We start from the raw sequence: 18,728 nt of genomic DNA, 5'->3' as shown, positions 1-18,728 counted from the left end.
TAGAGATACCTTCCTTGAATTTAGAGATACCTTCCCAATTTATTGAGCAGCCGCTGGGGAAACAAAAATGTTCTCCCTTTCAAAACACAGCCGCTGGGGAAGATACTCTAATTTTCCAGTCGCACAAGATCTCTTCTGTCTTTCAAACGTTTCTTTCATTCACCTTTCTTTTAAACGTGAATAAGTCACAATTTCCCTTATTCTATTTCCTAAAAGTTAGCTTGATGTTGAGGTGTCGTTTCTTACGCCTTTTCCTCAAATTGTCCTCGTCGCCAATGAAAAGTTCTGCAAAATAGGGACATACAAGATAGTGGTATGTCTAAGAGGCTTATTGGAAAACACCCCATCCATCAGCTACCAGGGAGTAACTGATCTTTAGGGAATACCAGCAAGCATAACATTCCAGGTTCCAAGGAACCTTAAAGCATCAGAATAGAGAAGACACTACAAACTCCATCACTCCCTTTTCGTCAAAGAGGTCTCCTAGTCTCTTACAATTGGTCTCCGCCGGGAGATACTCTGAGTGACCGATGAAGGTCAGGGGGGATGGGGAAATACGTTTTTTTTTTGCGCTTTGTCCCAAGCCCTGGCGATATGTACTCCAGGAGGCCGAAATTTATTTGGGAGCCATGGCCGAAATTTATTTGGGAGCCATGGCACCTTTCACGCATGTATCACAGGGACAGAACAGTAGATAAAACACCAGTGCTTTTCGGATTAAGTTCTATACCATTCTATCATGTAACGGAGCAGAGACGCCAGATAATATCTTTCTAGGTGAGGGACACAACGTCTCCCATCTGTTTGCTTGTGATATGTGTGGCTGCGAGCCATGCAAACCTTTTTCCCACCCCATATGAAGTCATTTATGAGATGTTGCAATTTGGATGAAAATGAGGGGGAAGTTGCAAGAGCAAAGTCTGCATGAAATTTAAGATCCAAGGGAGTAAAGTCATTTTGACCGCAGCTAATCTACCAAGACAAGACAGTGTGTTTAGTTTCCATTTCAAGAGTTCCGATCTGTTCATGGCAAGGAGAGTATCGTTATTTTCTTGGGCTGCGCGTTCAGGTGTGGGGAAGATTCAGAGGCCCAAGTATGACACTCCGTCGGAGGCCCACTTGAAGGGGTACACGTCCTATAGTCGTAGCCTTTCTGTTCTGGGGATCATCAGGCTGAGAGCCTGCGTTTTCTGCAGGTTAACCTTAAAGCCCGACACCCTGGCAAAGTATGTAATTTCTTGTAGGCGGATGGGGGGGGTTGGGATGTGAATGGTTGTGTCAAAATTAATAAGACATCATCTGCGTGAAGTGATATTTTATGTTCCCTGTCTCCATGCATATCCCGGTGATACCAGCGCACTGACAAACAGCAAGTTAATTTTAAAGCGCCCGGAATCCAGGTGCTACTTTCTTTTTCAAGGATTGTCATTTGTGAAGAGGCAGTTTGTCCTTTTACTGCAAGTATGGCCCTCCCCTTTACACATAGAATCCTATGCATAATAGGCTCGGTGTGCAGATAAAATACATATACATTTGTGAAGCATAATTTTACTTTACAAATGTGCAACTGCATATTATTGAATTAGATATATAGTTGTTTTTTAAAATAAAACCAATTGTCAATTCATAAATACATACTCTACTGCACACAGAACATACAATTCGTATTCTCATTTCACAACTCTCCAAATAGATCATAATCAGACGGTGCCACGCAAAGGTCATGGAAGAGGTACTCTACCTCAAAATGACTTTCTCAAAAGTAGTCCGCTCCTTTTCAATCCTTTGTAGTTATCGCTATAGTTGGCTAAGCTGCCTGACTGGACACGTCATCAAAACCACAGAAAATACACACAGAGGCCTTTGGGGCAGCTCACTTCAGCCATTGGTTTGTCTGAGGCAGTACCATCCAGCCACTGATTTGCTTGTGTCGGCCCCTTTGAGTCACTGCTTCATTAAAGTGTTATTCAAATTTTGGCTACACCCAGAGGAGCATTTATTTCTTGCTGTTATGCTATTGACTAATAGAGGTATTAGTATGTCTGAAGCATGATTCCTATTGCAGTGAATGGCCGGCAGGGTATTATTCTTCAGCTCAGTAATTGTAGGAAGATGTGGGATATGGCTCAAGAGCTGCTTCCAATTCTCAATTCCCCTTCTGCAGCCCGTTGCTTCAGCCATGGGGCAGTGCTCTAGCTCTCCTTTCTCAACTGACAGGGAAGGAGTGTCACAGGAAGAGGAAGGCTCAGCAAAAGTACAACAAGCATTTGCAATGAAATAGGTCTCGCATTTGCTAGAGTTTAAGCTATTGGCATTGTAAATGCCAATGCCATTTATTTATGTTTTAAAAGCAAAAATAAAAGGCATTGTGATTTGCAATGTCAATAGCTCAAACTCGCGTAAATTCGAAACCTATTGCATTGCAAATGCCTGTTTAGGACTTGTGCCCTGGATATCACCTTCTAACATAACAACCTTCAGTCGAGGTGGATATGTTATGCTGAATGAGATGTCTTTCCATCGAGTGAAACCACATGCAGGGGGTGACACTACCTTCAAGATGTTGGAAACATGTAGCAGGTAAGCCCACCATCCAGAGAGTGCAACCACCTTGAGTGAGTGACTTGAGTGACGTCTTTTCTAGCGGGGAGACTACTTTGGAATGAATGACACCCCTTCTATTGTTTGAGGCCGCCCACCTCTGATGAGTGAAACTAGGCTGCTACCTAAGCTCCTACCCCAGCCCATCTTCCATGAGTGACTCAGGGTGCCAGCCTCACTCTCCCCCCCCCCTCCCCAGATAAAAATAGCTCTCCGTTCAGGCAACACAGTCTGACCAATGCCATTCTTGGCAGCCGGGAGTGCTCTCGCTCTCCCATACGGGGGAGACTATCCTGCTTCCACCAGAATTAATGAAGACCCCTAGTCCCCTCCCTTTTCCCCCTCCTGGCAAAAAGAGATGAGCTTATCCCTTAGTGAAGCAGCTCTCTGTGGGGCTGATTGTAATTAGGGGGCGGGGGGTGGGGTGGATTGGGGAGGAGATGAAGGGGTTGTACACTATAGAGGAGGCACAGAGACAAATTAAATGGGATAGCCACAAAGCAAGGGATCTCAAAACTGGGGGCAGTTTCATTAATATTAGTGTAGGGGGCACATGGGGTCTGAGATGCCCCAGTGCCCCCACTAAGAGCAGTGAAGGGGTTAGCACACCCTAAAGCGAAGCTTTTGGGCCGGAAGCGAGTTCCTTTATTTATTTATTTTTAAATAGCGCAGATATTGCCCAAAGGCGCTAGAGCTCTTTACAACTGAGATAGATCATTACATAAGGTGACAACTTACATCATCCGAGGATGTAGACACAGTTAATTCTACGGACGCTGAGGGGCAGTATTAGTTGCAGCACTCAGAAGAATCCACTGAAAGGCGAGGCAGTGGGAACATGGGACTTTTTCTCACTGTATGTTTACACGTAGGTGAAGGGGCAGGGTGCTAGTGGCGAGATGTGGGCAGCCATGAGGTGGGGGATGGGTGGGGGCTCTACTGAGACACTGATGACGTAAGCCCCGTGTTAGTGGTCAAAGGAGCAAAGGGTCCTGAGTTTAAAATTCAAACGACACATACTCACGTTAACACTCTACAGAAACACTACTCACAATCATCATCTTTTAAACTGTGCTCTACGACATACTCAGCCTGCTGCTGTGAAGGGTCCATTGAATAAAACCTGGCTCTGCTGCCTATGAAGAAATACTCCTGGGGAAACTTTACTGGACGCGCCAGAGTCTGAGTCAGAAAAGAGGTTCTTTTCTCTTCACAACAGTCCGAGGCGAGGGCTTCTCTAGCCGAAGGGTTGCATTACGTATACACTTCCATGCAAATGAAATAGTGTGCCTTTTTATTCGTGCCAGCTCATTTACAAACATACGATCAAGACTTGTTCCTATAAATGTAATAACATGAGTAGCTTGCTGCTTGAAACATGAGCAGCTTGCTGCTTCAACAAGGGAAAGTGAAAGAGAGCCATGGTCACATTGTAGGCGTGCCGTGAGCGTGCACATTGGCGTAGCCTGCGGCACCTGCAGACTTCGCTGTACTCCTATGGGTGCTGTGCAGCTCGTGCGGCCCAGGGAGGCGGCCACCAAAGCAAAAACACATGGTATGTCGCGGTTTGGAGAGGACTTGGAGGTAAGAACCCCAAAGGTACTGCTGCTGTGATCAGGGGTGTTGTGGGTACTTGTGAATGATGCCAAGGTGTGCTGTGATTGCCAGAGAGGAGCACATTGGTGCGCGTTGATGGGCCGTCAACGGGAGGCTTCCATATTATAGAGACCAATTAGAAAAGCTGTCTCCGTGGATCCGACAGAGGGGGGGTTGCGGGGTGGGGGGCAGGGGATGGGGGGGGGGGGGTGAAGTGAAAGCAATGCTGCTTGAGGCCATATTACAGAGACCAATATGAAAAGCTGTCTCAGTGGAGCCTTGGGAGGGGAGTGAAAGTAACGTTGCTTGACTTAAGGCTAGCAATTACGGAAAGTGTTTATTTGTAACACACTATAGCCACACAAGTTTATAGCAGTGATTTATTAGTTCTTGCAATATGAGCTAAATATTTATGGCAGAAGGAGCCGTCGCAAAATGTAGGGAAGTTAACGATTCCCTTAATTTGTCAGCACAACACAGTAGTTAGGCACACCGATCGTGTTAGTTGGTTGTAGGAAACAACGTGTAGGAGTAAAATAGGTACTGTACGAGGGAAGTTGCCAGTGGCCTTAATTTTTATGCGCAACACAGTGGTTAAGCACGATAGTAGTAGAGGTCAGTTGTGGGCAAAGGACGTATATGGCACAGCAGTAGTTGGTTATGTGGAAGAACGTGTAAGAGTTAAATAAATATTGTACAGATACGAGCAGCCGCAAAGTTTGGTCACAGTGGCAGTAGCACTTTGGAAATGCTGACACAATTCCACTCAATATAAGATGTACAAATGTTACCGGTGACCTTAATTTTTGTGCGAAACAATTTGAATAACACGGCGGTAGTGACGATTGAATAATGTAATGACATATACTAGTGTAGAGATTGTACCAGCAGCCGCATATGTTCTTTATGTTTTTTTGTACATCAAGAGGTCCCATTTTCAATGGCGGTACAGCTTGACAAACAACCTAAGAACAGCTCCACAAACACCAAAAGCTTAAGCATCAGCAGGTCAAGTATAACTAATGAATTATTTGTTCAACGCGAACAGACTGTAACCTGCAGCAGCAGGCTACGCATACTGAAATGAGTGATTTGTTGAAAACAAACAAATGTATAGCGTATAGCAGCAGCAGAGTAAGCACAATTTGTAAGATCACCTACAAATGAAGGTTCTACTACATGGCGCCAGTGAGACGGCCGCTCATGCCCCCACAACAAAGCCGGAATACAGAAAGCAATTATCACGGCATGTCGCCAGCCGCCCCACATGCTGCTGAATGCTAGCACGTCTTCCGGAGCGCGTGCACACTGTTGACTCAAAGCCCGCCAGCAGAAGCGCGTCCTCGAGGTGAAATCGCCGAGGTAAAGCGCGTAACCACTCCCTGTCCGCCATTCCCGACAAACCCACAACAATAGGTCATTCGCTGGAGCAGCGCTATGCGCTGCTAACACCAGCGAGACCTAAAAAGGAGCATGCTGCCAAATACGGCGTGGTGCAGAATTTTGTGGCCATCTTGGAATGGTATAACTGTTATGAAATTGAACATTTTTTAATGTTGCTTTATCGCTGGGTTTTCACCACCAGACTTTCAACTACCTGCTCTCCTTCACTCAAGGCTGTTGAGATGACTGGTTCTCTAACTCACTGTTTTCAATGTCCTGAGCAGAGGATAACCTGTGGTCAGCAGATCCAAAGAACACTGTAGGACCATACGGTGCTGTTCATAATGCAAGACTGTGGACCTTCTGAGACAGCTCAGGCAGGAAGGCCCTCAGCACCACCCGCAAGAGCTACAGCTTTCCAGGAGCCTTAGTTAGGCTTGCAGGAGCAACAACAGGTGAGGCTAGGGCAAGATCTTGAAATCAAACATAGGTTTTTGAAAGAGTTCATCTACAGGTTTGGTTGTGGATTAGGCAACAGGACAAGGAGCATGTTTTGTCGGGGTTATAGCTAAGGTACAGACTTATACTGAATGTTGAAGTGGTATTACTTGCACTGGGAAACAGCCATTACAACGTGGCTGATTCCCCGCATGCCATTACATTGCAAGCGTACAACGCATGCAATGTAATAATGTGTAGCCATTACTACGCATTTTTTTTACATTGCATGCGCTTTTAGAACGCATGTGATGAAATGGCGATCCACCTCGTTGTGAGGAAACAGAGGCTATTCTGTTTCCTCACAACGAAGTGCACCATGCACCGCCCCTCAGCCGACTTGAGAGGAGGAGAGAGTAACCACGAGGAGAGAGAGGTAAGGGGGATTGGGCCTGGGGTGGGGGGACTTTTTTAGAGTTTAGGGAAGTGTCTGGGGTCGTGCACGGTAGTGTTTGAGTGTAGGGAGCGGACTGGGGATCGAGGGGTCGTGCTGGGGTTAGTGTTTTAGGGTTTATGGTAGTGTTGTGGTGTATGTGTACATCAGGGTAGTGTTTTTGAGTTTATGATAGTGTTGGGGGGGGTCGTGCAAGGCAGTGTTTAAGAATAGGGAGTGGATTGGGGGTTAGGGGAGGGTAATGCTGGAAGTAGTTTTTTAGGTTTTAGGGTAGTGTTATGGTGTGTGTGTGTGTAGTGCAAGGTAGTGTTTTAGTGTTTAGGGTAGAGTCGGGGGGTCGTGCAGGGTGGGTCGAGTAGGGATACTAAACTAGGGATTAGGGTAGGGCAGTGTCACTTACTTTTCAAACATTTCCTTGAGTATACCTTGAACACGCATGCCTTTGCATTGTAATGGTATGCGTGGTAAAGGCATATGCGTGGTAAAAGTATGCGATGTAAGGGCAGGTCGTTGTAATTGACAACGCGTAGTAGTACCCGCGTTGCAATGGCACGCGTGGTATTAGTCATATTCTTTGCACTTTATGGTTGCTGAGCGTGAATTTGGACTAGCCCAAATGATTCAAGGCCTCCTGCTTTTGCATGTTCTAAACAGAATGAACAGAAAAGGAAAAGCTGTCAATTCACTGAAGAACAACTTTGCTTAGTTCAAGTGCAGGACAGAGATCCCTTAAGTTAGTGTGATGTGAAATGCCTTTTGTAATTCTTGTTGCCTAACTGCATCGAGGTAGAATGCAAAATGTCACAAGTCAGGCACTGGGCCACTAAAAATGAGGCAATGGCTTTTTTCTATTATCATTCCTAAGCACATCCACTTAGAATGGTCACAAAGAAATGGTAGGACTTAAACTGTTGTAAATTGGAATCTGGTAAATCTTGTAAATTATATTAAGTGCCACAGGTGCCAAACGAACTTGTGCGCGCGCTTTGTGTGCCCCCAGGGCACTTTAGTGTTATAGGAGGGGCCGCAGGTGCTTTTGCAGCCTGTAATACAGATAGTGCTGGCACACATGTAGCACCAGCGCTATCTCAAGAGGGTGTTCCCTCATTTGCATGGGGGCATGGGCTCATGCAAATGAGGGAATCTCTTTACCTAGGCGCCCACACCATATTATTGATGTGGGAGCAAAAGCAAAGAAGATGTCAGGAGGTGCACTGAAAGCGCAACTCAAAAAAGTGGCGCACTGTCAGTGAGCCTCTGAGGACAACCCTCTTCAGATATGAAAGGAGTTCCCTTGGATCCCCCAGGCATCCCCTAGCAGGAGGGGGCAGTCACTTACTGCACCCACCTGCAAGAGTATTTCTAATCCCTTTTGAAAGTGCAGACAGGATGCCCCTTACAATGTGAAACACATTATTATAATAATAATTATAAATAAAAACGTAAACATTAATAAAACTGCTCCGCCAGGTAGGAGTAGACTTTTCTTTCCCTGCACGGGCAAACACAGATGGGTCCCACCTGGAGGGAGCATGGAGACCGAGCTCTCCCGCCGGGCAGGAGCAATGCCGGCTCCTGAAGTATGAGGGGAGCCAGCTGGGACCGTGGGGGAGCCCCCAACTTGCTGCAAATAATACAGACCACAGGGAATGGGCTAACCAGGGCCACATTAGGCCCGGGGAGGAGAGGGGACACCTGCCTCCTACCTTTAAAGATAACTGAAGCACTGGGGGATGGGGCCCATTAAGGCTTGGGGAGGCACGCGTCCCCCTCTCCTTAATATACATGTTTTGGCCCGAGGGATAGGGTTTTCGGAGCCACTATTGGCTCAGGGAGGAGGGTTGTTCGCCCTCCTCCCCTTAAAGACTCCGGGATGGGGTCCTTGGGGCCACAGTGGCTTGGAGAGGGGGCCTGTGTCCCACCTCCCCTATAATAAGACTTTGGTACCTGGGGATCGCGCACCTCTGCCCTAATATAATAGATTTTGGCCACGGGGAGGCAGTTCCTGGGGTCTCTTGTAGGGTTGGGGGCCCACAGGCCCCCTCCCCTATAATTAGTGTATGGCCCTGGGGGAGGGGGGCCCTGGGGCCCATTTGGGCTCTGGAAAGAGGTGTGTGGTCCCCTCCTCTAATATAAATCTTTTTGGTCCCGGGATGGGGCCCTTGGGGCCTCTACATGTTCAGGGAGTGGAGCAGGGTGCCCCCAACAATCTTTGGCCTGAGGGGGATGGGGTCCCCAGGGCCAATAGCGGCTTGGGGAAGGTGGTCACGTGACCCCCCTTCTTTCGGTAGAGAGCTGGCTGCCTGCGGGCTGTTGACTGCAGGGCTATGCCCAAGCTGCACACGGCCGAAGGCCATGCGGGGTTCCTTACCTGGGAGGGGTCAATAGAATTGAAAACAGGCCCTGGCCCCATGGCCAAACCCCTGCTGCTCTTGAGTGGAGGTTATGCACAGCAAGAGGGGTTGGCTTTACGTATGGTAATAAAATATTACTTTAAGGTTTTTTTAAAACTTTAAATTCACAGAAAAAAATTACGGGTAAAGTAACAGTATAGATAGGTGAAAATTTCAGTGACAACATAATGTTTTGAACTAGAAAAATCATGACCAGTAACAGTTATAATTATCTCAAGTAACTATAATTCGTAGCCTAAGGTAACTATAAATTGTGCCCTCGCCAAGCACTGCTAATTTTCTCACATATTACATCACTCATGACATCTTCTATAATAATATTGATAACATCACTTCAATATTTGCAATAAAATTATTGATGATAAAACGGTGTCCCACTGTAGAACTTGTCAATCTTAGGGCAGTGAAGCAGAGCAGTCCAAGGTGTTCTTCGGCAAGGTGGTGTGAGCTAGAAATCACAATTCACTGGTACATGACAACAACACTCAGTGCTTTTTTTCTAAACGGGAAAAGTAATACACTACTAAATACTAACTACACTTGAAATTACAAATATATATATTCAGGTAGATGTCAGTACCTTTGACGAGACCCTCATATCACATTGAACCCTTAGTCCTGAGCCTGATAATCACGTTACCTCCCCACCCATACCAAATGCAATATCACAATATAAAGTGGTGTCATTAGACAAAAGGTAGGCCTACTGGCTTTGTGAAGGTGTGACCACATTAATAAAAGCAAACAATTGTTATACTTTGTCAATGTGCCATCACTAGAATTAATAGTCGCCACATTTACATTGAAAATCACTCATTATAACAGTAAATATGGCACTTTTGTGGTAATAACGAATCTTCAGAATGGGTACGTTGAAGAGGAGTTTAATAGAGCATCCACCCTCTGAAGAGTATCCGTTGTACTACCAGAGGAACTAGGTGCTGAAGATAAACACAGGCAAGATAGTAACACTGAGGATTAAAATAGGAGTGTCTTAAGCAAGTTCGTGAATTTAACAAAATCAGGACAGATGCGGATATGATAAGGCAAGCCGTTCCAGTAACACAGTGCCTAGTAAGTAAAAGAAGACCTGCCACCACATCTTGTCAAACAAACATGAGGGACGGTAAGCAAGGCTTTTAATTAATTGTGGGTTTCTAACGCGCTAGAATCGACTCCGGAAGGAGTATCTCTGCGCAATAGACCGCTGGGGAACCCGTCCTGGCTTTCCCTGTGAGATGGTCCCTACTGGCTATCTCCAAGGTGAAACCAGGCATCCCCGGCGTATGTGGGGGGCCGTTGTGGAGATGAGGCAAGCTAATGCCCAGAGTTGCCGAGTGTGATCCCTGGTTAAAGTAGGCACCGAGGTGAGAATTATCGAGTCCGCTGACCCTGGTCCACGACCCTGCCGTGTCGGGAATTGAACCCTGGTCCTGGGCCATCCTCTGCTCTCGGGTCTGCTGCCTCTAACCAGTGAGCCACTCCACTACTTTTATCTTTGGATCTCAAATTCCTAGCTGGACATTAGTATTTCCTGTGGGCAAACAGAGAATGAACGGTCTACTCCCCCAACCCATGAGCTGGGAGTGGTTTAGCGAGTTACTCCTGGGCCCCGCCTTTCTAGTATCTTTGTCCAAATAGGCATGGGGAAACCCAGGACTCCTAAATTGCATCAGGCTCCAGGGAATGGGGACCCCAGGACCAAACGAGCCTCTGGGGAGGGGGCCTGGCTCATGTCCCCGTCCCATTCAAAATTATTAAATGGGATTGTGTTGACCCCTGGGGGTTTGGCCCTTCCTAGGGATGTTCCTTGGAGGTCGGGCGAAGCCCTACACGCTCGTTTTTGTTCCAAAAAGGGGCATAACTTTAAAGCTGCATATTCCTGAGTCTGTTTAGTTGATTTTCTCCATCTTTAGCTTGTTTTGCTCCTGGTGGCCAGCCCCAGCCACCAAAAGAATTCTCTGCTGCCCTTCGGTCCTCTAAAGGGTGCTTTGCTAGGGGAGCTGGATTTCTACTGCTCAATGCTCCTGAGTTTCACTTCTGCTATGCGGTGTCTTCCAAAACACATCCACATCCAGCAAGCAGAACATTCTGCCTGCCACGCTTCCCAATCCCCATGGCCTCTTGGCCATCTTGAAGGTCAACTGTGTGCCAGAAGCCGAGTCAGGGACCAGTCCACAAAAGTCCTAGTAGAGCCATCTAAAGTCCCTCAGTATGTCCTTCTGCCCAACTGGTCCTCAGGGTGCAAAAGCAGGCCAGCACCACTGGCCCTGGAGAGACCAGTCTTAGTCCTGCATTGCAGATGCAGTCTGACAAGGTAATTATCAGATGCAACTTTCTTCCCCATCCCTTCCTTCTCTTAATTACTAGGACAATCACTGTTGATTTATCTTTTGTGTAGGAAGGCCTTTGAGCATTCTGTTGGGAGCAAAAAAATAAGCTTGGACCAGTAAGGGAGACAACGGCCTGTAATCAGATACAACAAACGTTGAAGTCCCATAAGATGTGTACGTGGGTTATTGGAGGTCAAATGCAAACTCAGTATGCACGTTTCATTCCAGTTTGGCCTCTAAAGGGTGCTTTGCAAGGGGAGCTGGTTTTTACTGCTCAATGCATCAACCTTTCCTCTGCCAGCGCTCCAGAGTTTCACTTCTGCTTACGGTCGTCTTCCAAAGCACCTCCACATTCAGCCAGCAGAACACGCTCCCTGCCGCACTCCCCAATCAACATGGTTATCTTGAAGGGCAACTGTGTGACAGCAGTGCAGTCAGGGGCAAGTCCACAGAATGTCTAGAAGAACCTCTAAAGACCCATAGTAGGTCCTACTGCCCAACTGGCCTTTAGGTGGCCAAAGCTGGCTAGCACTACTGGCCCTGGAGATACCCATCTTAGTCTTAAGTGTCAGGTGGAGTCAAAGTCCTTAGCCCATCCTTGCAGGGCATCAGGTGGCCACACCTTCCTGCGGGGCATCCTTTCATCATTGTTGCTTCCAGGTCCAGGGTATTCTTAACTGTTTCTCCTCTGCGACATGTTTCTAATGGGGGAGGGGGGTGTTAAGTTTAGGGGACAGAACCCGCTAGCCATTCCTAGAATGCCACATCATCCATCAACCCTTGTCCTGACCCTCCTGCACAGCATTCTAGGACACTCCAAAATGGTGATTTCAAGTTCAAGAGCTCCTTTTCTGCCCCTAGTTGAAAATACTGCTTGATACTTTCCCACAAAAAGTTAATATGCGAGTCCCTCCTCTGTTGGCTCCAGAGGTCTGGGCTTCTTCCTTTGTTCCAGTGGGCCTGGGCTGTCCCATCACAGGTGCAGTGTGACAAGCTAATTATCAGATGCAAATGTCCTCCCCGTCATTTCCCTCTCTCAGAAACTAGGTCCATCACTGTTGATTGCCCTTTTCAGTTGGCAGACCTTGAATATTAATTCTGCTGAGAGCAAAGTGATTAACTTGGCCCAGTAAGGGGGACAACGGCCTTTAATCTGATTATGAGCAGAGCCGGAAATATGACACACCTTGAAGTACCTTAAGATGTGTATGCGGGTTATTTGGTATGGCAAATTCAAAATCAGTGTGCATGTTTTTTTTACCCCAGTTTGGTACCTTTGTGGACTTTGTACGCCTAAGTAGCGCAAAACTGTACTTTAGGGTAGATCTCTCCTGTGATGTAAAATACAGGGAAAATAACACAAACTTCACAGTAAACGCTACACACTTGCACTATGAAGAAACAATCATATGATCAGGCCTACCCCAGGTGAGTACCAATCCGTGAACTCTGCCTTCTGGGCCAAGCTACCTGTGCACAAACACCCTGCTATGGGAAGCTGTAGTCTCACATGCACAGCCTGCACATGTATGTGCTCACGTTTTCACCAGCCCAGCTACCCCTATTTATGCATCAACTACCTTATCTTAAAAGTCAGAACTGGCGGTTGGAACGCTCAGTCCAATTACTGTGTATTTACTGTGAGACTCAAGTAACGAGACTTGCTCACAGTAATAGCTCAAGAACATAGTAGTAATTTGAGCAAAGGTTCCGGCGGACCAAAGGGGCCCACCCCATTTGCTGCAGTGCCTAAATAAGAAATAAAAAGCCCATCACTCGGTCGGCCACGTCATTTTGTAGGTCCATGCAAATAAAATAACGCACATGCTTTTGTTCTCTTTATTTGTTGATCTGAGTTAGATTGATAAATAAAAAGAAAAAAATGCACAAAAGCTCTTTATTTAAGTCTGGGTGGGGCAAGTAACAATGGGGAGCGCTGGTGTGGAGCAACAAAGGGGGGGCAACAAAAGGTGTGCTGCACAGGGAGGGCGCAGGCAGGGGAAGCAATATGAGGGTAGGGAGGCGAAGCAACTGGTTATAGAGGAGGGCCTGGGTGGGGTAGCAACATGGAGTGCAGGGGGCAGAAGCAATAGAAAGGGTGAGAGTGGTGAAGAGAAGTAACAAGTGGAAGCTTGGAAGCCAGCCAATCAAAAAAGATGATAAAGAGGCTATGCTACATAAAAGGGATAAACACAAGATTGACAAGTTAGGACATAAATAAGAAGCAGGCCGATGAGAGTGACTGGAAAGTCAACCAATGGTAAGCAAAGGACAGGTTCCAAGCCCCTGTATAATCTTGGTATGCACACAATGCTCCCCATCAAGTACATTTTCAGAATATTGTAAGTGACCTTAGAATTCTTTGTCTTTATAATGCACTTGGCTTTCATGCTCCGTATGGCAAGAAGATTCAACTGTGAAACCAGTGAGCCACTGGTTCCATCCTTATGTGCACACAATCATTCCTCCTAAGGAACAGAGGATTCACTAAACATTTAGTGTGTTCGATATTTACTGTTTTTATTCTTCAAATAATTTCCAAAAATATTCCATATATGTCATTTAATAATCTGTCAATTATCATCATTTTCAACATGTGACATAGTCCTTCAGACAGATCCAATGCATTTCGGGCCACTAATTGTGCCCTTCATCAGGGAAAAGACACTATAAAAATAAAACATAAATAAACAAACTGTCAATGAGTCTCATATGCAACCTGGGCATAATGGGGTGTGTAGTGATCTCTTCATGTTGGGTCGTGATAATGATAAGTGAGAGTTTAAGGTATCACCTTAAAAAACCTGAATGCCCATGTGTTTAAATAAAAGATTATATCGACCCTCTTACATGTCGCTGTTTCTATGGGTTAGCGTGATTGTCTCTGTGGGTAGAAAACGTAGAAAGAAAACTTGTAAGAGAACGTTTAAATGCGGTTGGAAGCCACATTACTGCCGCACTGGGACCAATGTCCCCGGGTAACTAACCTTTAAAGATTATTCCTGAAGGTTCGTCATTGTATCTGCACGATCGTTCTCGTCTCACGAACGCCGGTATGGACGTATCCGCCATTGACCGCGTTTATTCAAGTTATTGGGTTCCGATCACGTGATGAATGTAACTGAAGACCGACTCGCGTTTGAATCGAGGAAATTCCTACGTGGTGGGCCGGCAGTGTGTAAATGTATATGTTAAGGTACATGCCAAGATCTAGCATGTTCTAGGATAAATGTGAAAGTATAAGTTATTGAAAATAGAAGAAAATTAAAAACGTGGTAGTCGTACTATGGGGGTTCGAACCCATAGGGATCGGCGTTGGTCGCATAAATCTTAACCGGGCATACTATTGAATCCTGGCTAATTATGTGGGGTGATTGGAAGGGTATGAGTGTTGGGGTGTATTGTAGCCCAATACATTTGACAGTTGTTCACGATGCATGGGTGGTAAACATTAAAAAATAACACACTCAAGAAACAAAACAATGAAACATCAAAGTGAAATCTCACAGGGGCTACATGGTCGACCTTTGAGCCTTTTCAAAGGTAACAAGATAGTTCAATTCTGTCATTTAAGCCGAACGGCTTGTGTGTTGAAAGTTTTTGTATCCAGGCATTTTCTCTTTGAAGTAGGAATTTGGTGTTATCGCTACCTTCAACTTTGGGAATAGTTTCCAATATGAAAAACTTCATTTGAGAGATGTTATGTTTTTCTTCAACAAAGTGGGTTGCCAGTGACGATTTCATGTTTTTGAGACAAATGTTTGATTTATGTTCAGTAAGTCTGATTTTTTTACGGCGCTCCGTTTTTCCAACATATAGTTTGCCACATGGGCATTTGAGAGCATATATGACATTACTGGAATCACATGTGGCGTTAACTTTAAGTTTCACCTCATATCCTTTCATGGGATGATTGATCTTGTTTCCTTCAATAATGCTATTGCAGTTTCCGAAGTTCAGACATGCTTTAGTGCCTGTAAATATGGTTGTTGTCGCCGGTTTATATTGCAACAATTCTCCTAGGTTGCGTGCTCTAGTGAAAGCAAACAGTGGAGGTCCCAAAAAGATCTGATTAAAATCAGGTTCAAGGTTTAGCAGTGGCCAATGTTGAAATATAATCCTCTTGAATTTAGCGCTAGAAGTAGAGTATTTTGAAACTACAACTATGCAGGTCTGTTGTTTCTTTTGACTGGGTTGTAACAATTTCTTCCTGTCAATGTTTGAAATCCTATGTTTGGATTCCTCAATAATGTCTTCAGGGTACCCTCTTTTGTGAAATTTAGTGGCAATTTCATCGATTCTTTGTTCAAGTTTGTTGGGATCCGACGTTATTCTTTTAACACGTGCCACTTGTGAAAAAGGAAGGTGTTTTTTGAGGTTGGGCTCATGAAAACTTGTAAAGTGAAGCATGTTGTTTCTATCTGTTGGTTTTACAAACAGGTCTGTTTCAAAGCCTTGTTTGTTAATGGTAATTTTGACATCTAAGAAGCTTACTGATTTGTCAGATATTTCCCAGGTCAACTGGATGCGTTCATCAATTTGATTAAATTCAGTGAGAGACGTTTGTAGTTCTTCCTTGGTGTTCTTCCAGATAATGAATATGTCGTCAATATAGCGTATCAGAAGTTTAAGATTGTCTGTCCATTTCTTGTTGGCAAAGATGTGAGTCTCCTCATAGTATTGCATGAATATGTTGGCGTATACTGGCGCCGCTGAATTGCCCATGGCCATTCCAACTAGTTGTTGATATCATGTGTCTTGGTACGTGAAGTAACTTTGGTACAGTGTGAAAAGCATTAGCTCCATCAAAAACGTTTGGAAAGATACATCCAAATCAGTATTTAGCAGCGCCTGCTCGATCGCTTCTATTCCCATGGAGTGGGGTATAGTGGTATAAAGTGAACGTACATCCGTGGTGCAGAGCACTAGTTTGTCTTCTGGATCAATGGTTAGCTCTTGTAATTTAGAAATGAAATGGGTAGTGTCCTTTACGTATGTTCTCATGGCTTGTACCGTGGGCTGGAGGTATTTGTCCAGGAGTTGGCCAATCGGTTTGTGTAAGCTACCACATGTAGAGACTATGGGTCTCAGAGGAGGGTCCATAATATTTTTGTGCATTTTTGGTACCATTCTTAAGGTTGGGCTCTTCGGATTGGATTTTGTGAGAACATTCTTTGTTCTATCATTGATAGTGCCTGCTTCATGGGCCTTCTCTAAAATGTTTTGTAGATTCTTCATGAATTCTCGTGTGGGGTTATTGTCCAACTTCATGTAGGTCATAGTGTCCGAGATATGTTCCATCACTTTAGACTCATACATGGTGTGCACATAAGGATGGAACCAGTGGCTCACTGGTTTCTCAGTTGAATCATATTGTAGCAGACGCCGTGGGACACTCAACGTCACTTGTGGAGCACCAACAAATTTGAGAAACATATCAGGATTGTTAAAACTAGATGTGCACCTGCCCTACCAATACCGTATGGCAAGAACACATACCTGCCAACATTTTAGGACAGGGACGTGGGAGATTTACAATAAAAAAAATCGGGAGAATGAAAACTCCCCATTGACTTCTATTGTAGAAAATGCAATTTCAGGCGGGAGATAGCTCAAATAAAGCCATTTTTGGCTTGAAAAATCGGTAGTCTCCCGCCTGAATCGGGTCTATTGGCATGCATGCAAGAACACTTCAGTGACTTGTAATATTCTTATTTGATTGATATTCGCTTTCCATTTTACACTTCTATATGTACTGAACACAAACCAGTTTCCCCGCAATTAGTTTCAACAATTGCTACTAAACAAATAAAGTATGCGTGAAATATCACATAGAAGGACCTCGTAATTATTACAGAGTTAAATACTCCCATTTCTACACATCACAATAACGGATACGAACGTTCAAACACTTCAGCTTGCATTGCTTACTCAATATAGTATGTATATTGAAGTAAACCTGCTAACAGTCCGCATACACACAACAGGGACATCACAATATGTCACACTCACCTGATCAGAACTCCTCTGGGACTCATCCTTTCTGTTTTTCATTATTATTCTGCAACTCCTATTTTACAGACGAGGGTGTAAGCAGAGGTATTACTGGAAAATCGAACAAAAACACCCCAAACAGCAGCTTACTGTCTGCGGCTGCCTCGGAAGGTCGATTGGAAGTAGCCTACATATAAACCCCCCACAGTCTCTACTGAAAGAATTAGACAATATAGGAAAGAATATGCCTGCAGGCATAAAGTAAGTCCGGAAGCAGCGCGTGCCTGTTGAGCCATGCTCGAACAAAAGACACTAGTCTCTCTGCCACGCGCATGCTCAGTGCTGAAATACTAATCTATAGAACATGCGCGCGTTGTGAGGTAGTGTCTCCTCTTCTGGGCCTCTTCAGTAGGATCCACAAAATGTCTTCTTCCTAGGCAGGGTATGAGGAGTGACCTGTGCTACTGGGGGTCTGAAGTCTGTTATTCACCGCTGCTTTGCTACAGCGCAGTCACTAATCGTTGACCTGGAAATTACATTCATTACCGGCTGCGAAATGTCCCTGCTGCTTTCAAATAAGGTGAGGAAAGTTGTAGTTACATTTCCACGGTACCTTGAGATCTGTGTAGGGGATGGGCGATTGGTACATGGATGTTTCTTTTTGCCTCATGTTAGCTTCCAAATCCACCCCCCCGGATCATCTGTATCCAGGGTGGAAATACAACCGACTACGGAGTTTTGAGAAATAATGTGCGTGAATCAATGCAGTAGTGCTGGAACAATTTTCAGAGTGTGGGTGCTGCTATTAATGTTTCATCACTGAAGTAGGCATAGCATTGTGAAAATCCCACGCGTTAAAACCCAGATTAAGTGTAGCAAATGTGTTCAGCACCGGAGTTGTATGTAGCTGGTGGTGCATTTTGGAACATACTGTTGCAAATATATTACCAAGCATGGTATGGTCGTGCACTTTTATTTACAGATCGCATACTTTCCATTAAAATGGCCCGTCGATTCTTCCTATTGTCGAGGTGATTCTGTTGTACATAAAGAAGTTCTTGAGTCAGGTATATAAAAAGCTGGATTTAATAAAGCTTAGTTCCAGTTTCAAGTAAAAGAGTTAAGATGAGAATAACCCCACCAGAAGTGGCCTCCCTGCCACTCAGCTTGCCTGCCATCAACTGCCACTCCACACACCAGCCAGGCACCCAAGATTCTATGATGACATCAGGCATTCCAAGACCCACACCAGCTGAGCAGCAGGGATGTCAGCCAAGCTAAATATAACAGATTTGTGCAAAGTTACTGCCAGCAATAACTTATGGAAGTGAAGCCCAGAAAGGAAGAGGCGCCAAATTACTGGACTCCACAGTTACAAACCCGATTAGAATTATATTCGGACTGCCCGAATATACCCCCTCTCGCAAATAAGGCTTGAGTTTGGTATCCAGAAGCAATCACTTGCGAGACATGGGACACATATTATAACGTGGGACAAAATACGAAGAGCCGCTC

General features: G+C 45.2%; 2 protein-coding genes across 3 annotated transcripts in view; one reads left to right on the top strand and one right to left on the bottom strand.

Annotated features, from left to right (window-relative positions):
• Positions 1–17,517, bottom strand: part of LOC147712345 (uncharacterized) — a 104,899-nt gene extending 87,382 nt beyond the window's left edge. For both annotated transcript variants that reach the window (XM_086923039.1, XM_086923040.1), the window contains exon 1: positions 17,232–17,517. In XM_086923039.1, the coding sequence (XP_086779165.1) occupies positions 17,232–17,273 (42 nt within the window). In that variant the 5' untranslated portion in view covers positions 17,274–17,517. The remainder of the gene's footprint in view (positions 1–17,231) is intronic.
• Positions 17,518–17,603: 86 nt separating this feature from the next.
• Positions 17,604–18,728, top strand: part of LOC147712344 (uncharacterized) — a 69,330-nt gene continuing 68,205 nt past the window's right edge. Inside the window, exon 1 of the mRNA XM_086923038.1 lies at positions 17,604–17,793. Within this exon, the coding sequence (XP_086779164.1) occupies positions 17,770–17,793 (24 nt within the window). The 5' untranslated portion in view covers positions 17,604–17,769. The remainder of the gene's footprint in view (positions 17,794–18,728) is intronic.

The sequence above is a fragment of the Lissotriton vulgaris genome, chromosome 5 (assembly GCF_964263255.1).
Source record: "Lissotriton vulgaris chromosome 5, aLisVul1.2, whole genome shotgun sequence".
Classification (NCBI taxonomy): Eukaryota; Metazoa; Chordata; class Amphibia; order Caudata; family Salamandridae; genus Lissotriton; species Lissotriton vulgaris.
The sequence above is the reverse complement of the archived record's forward strand: the minus strand, read 5'-3'. Positions and strand labels throughout refer to the sequence as shown.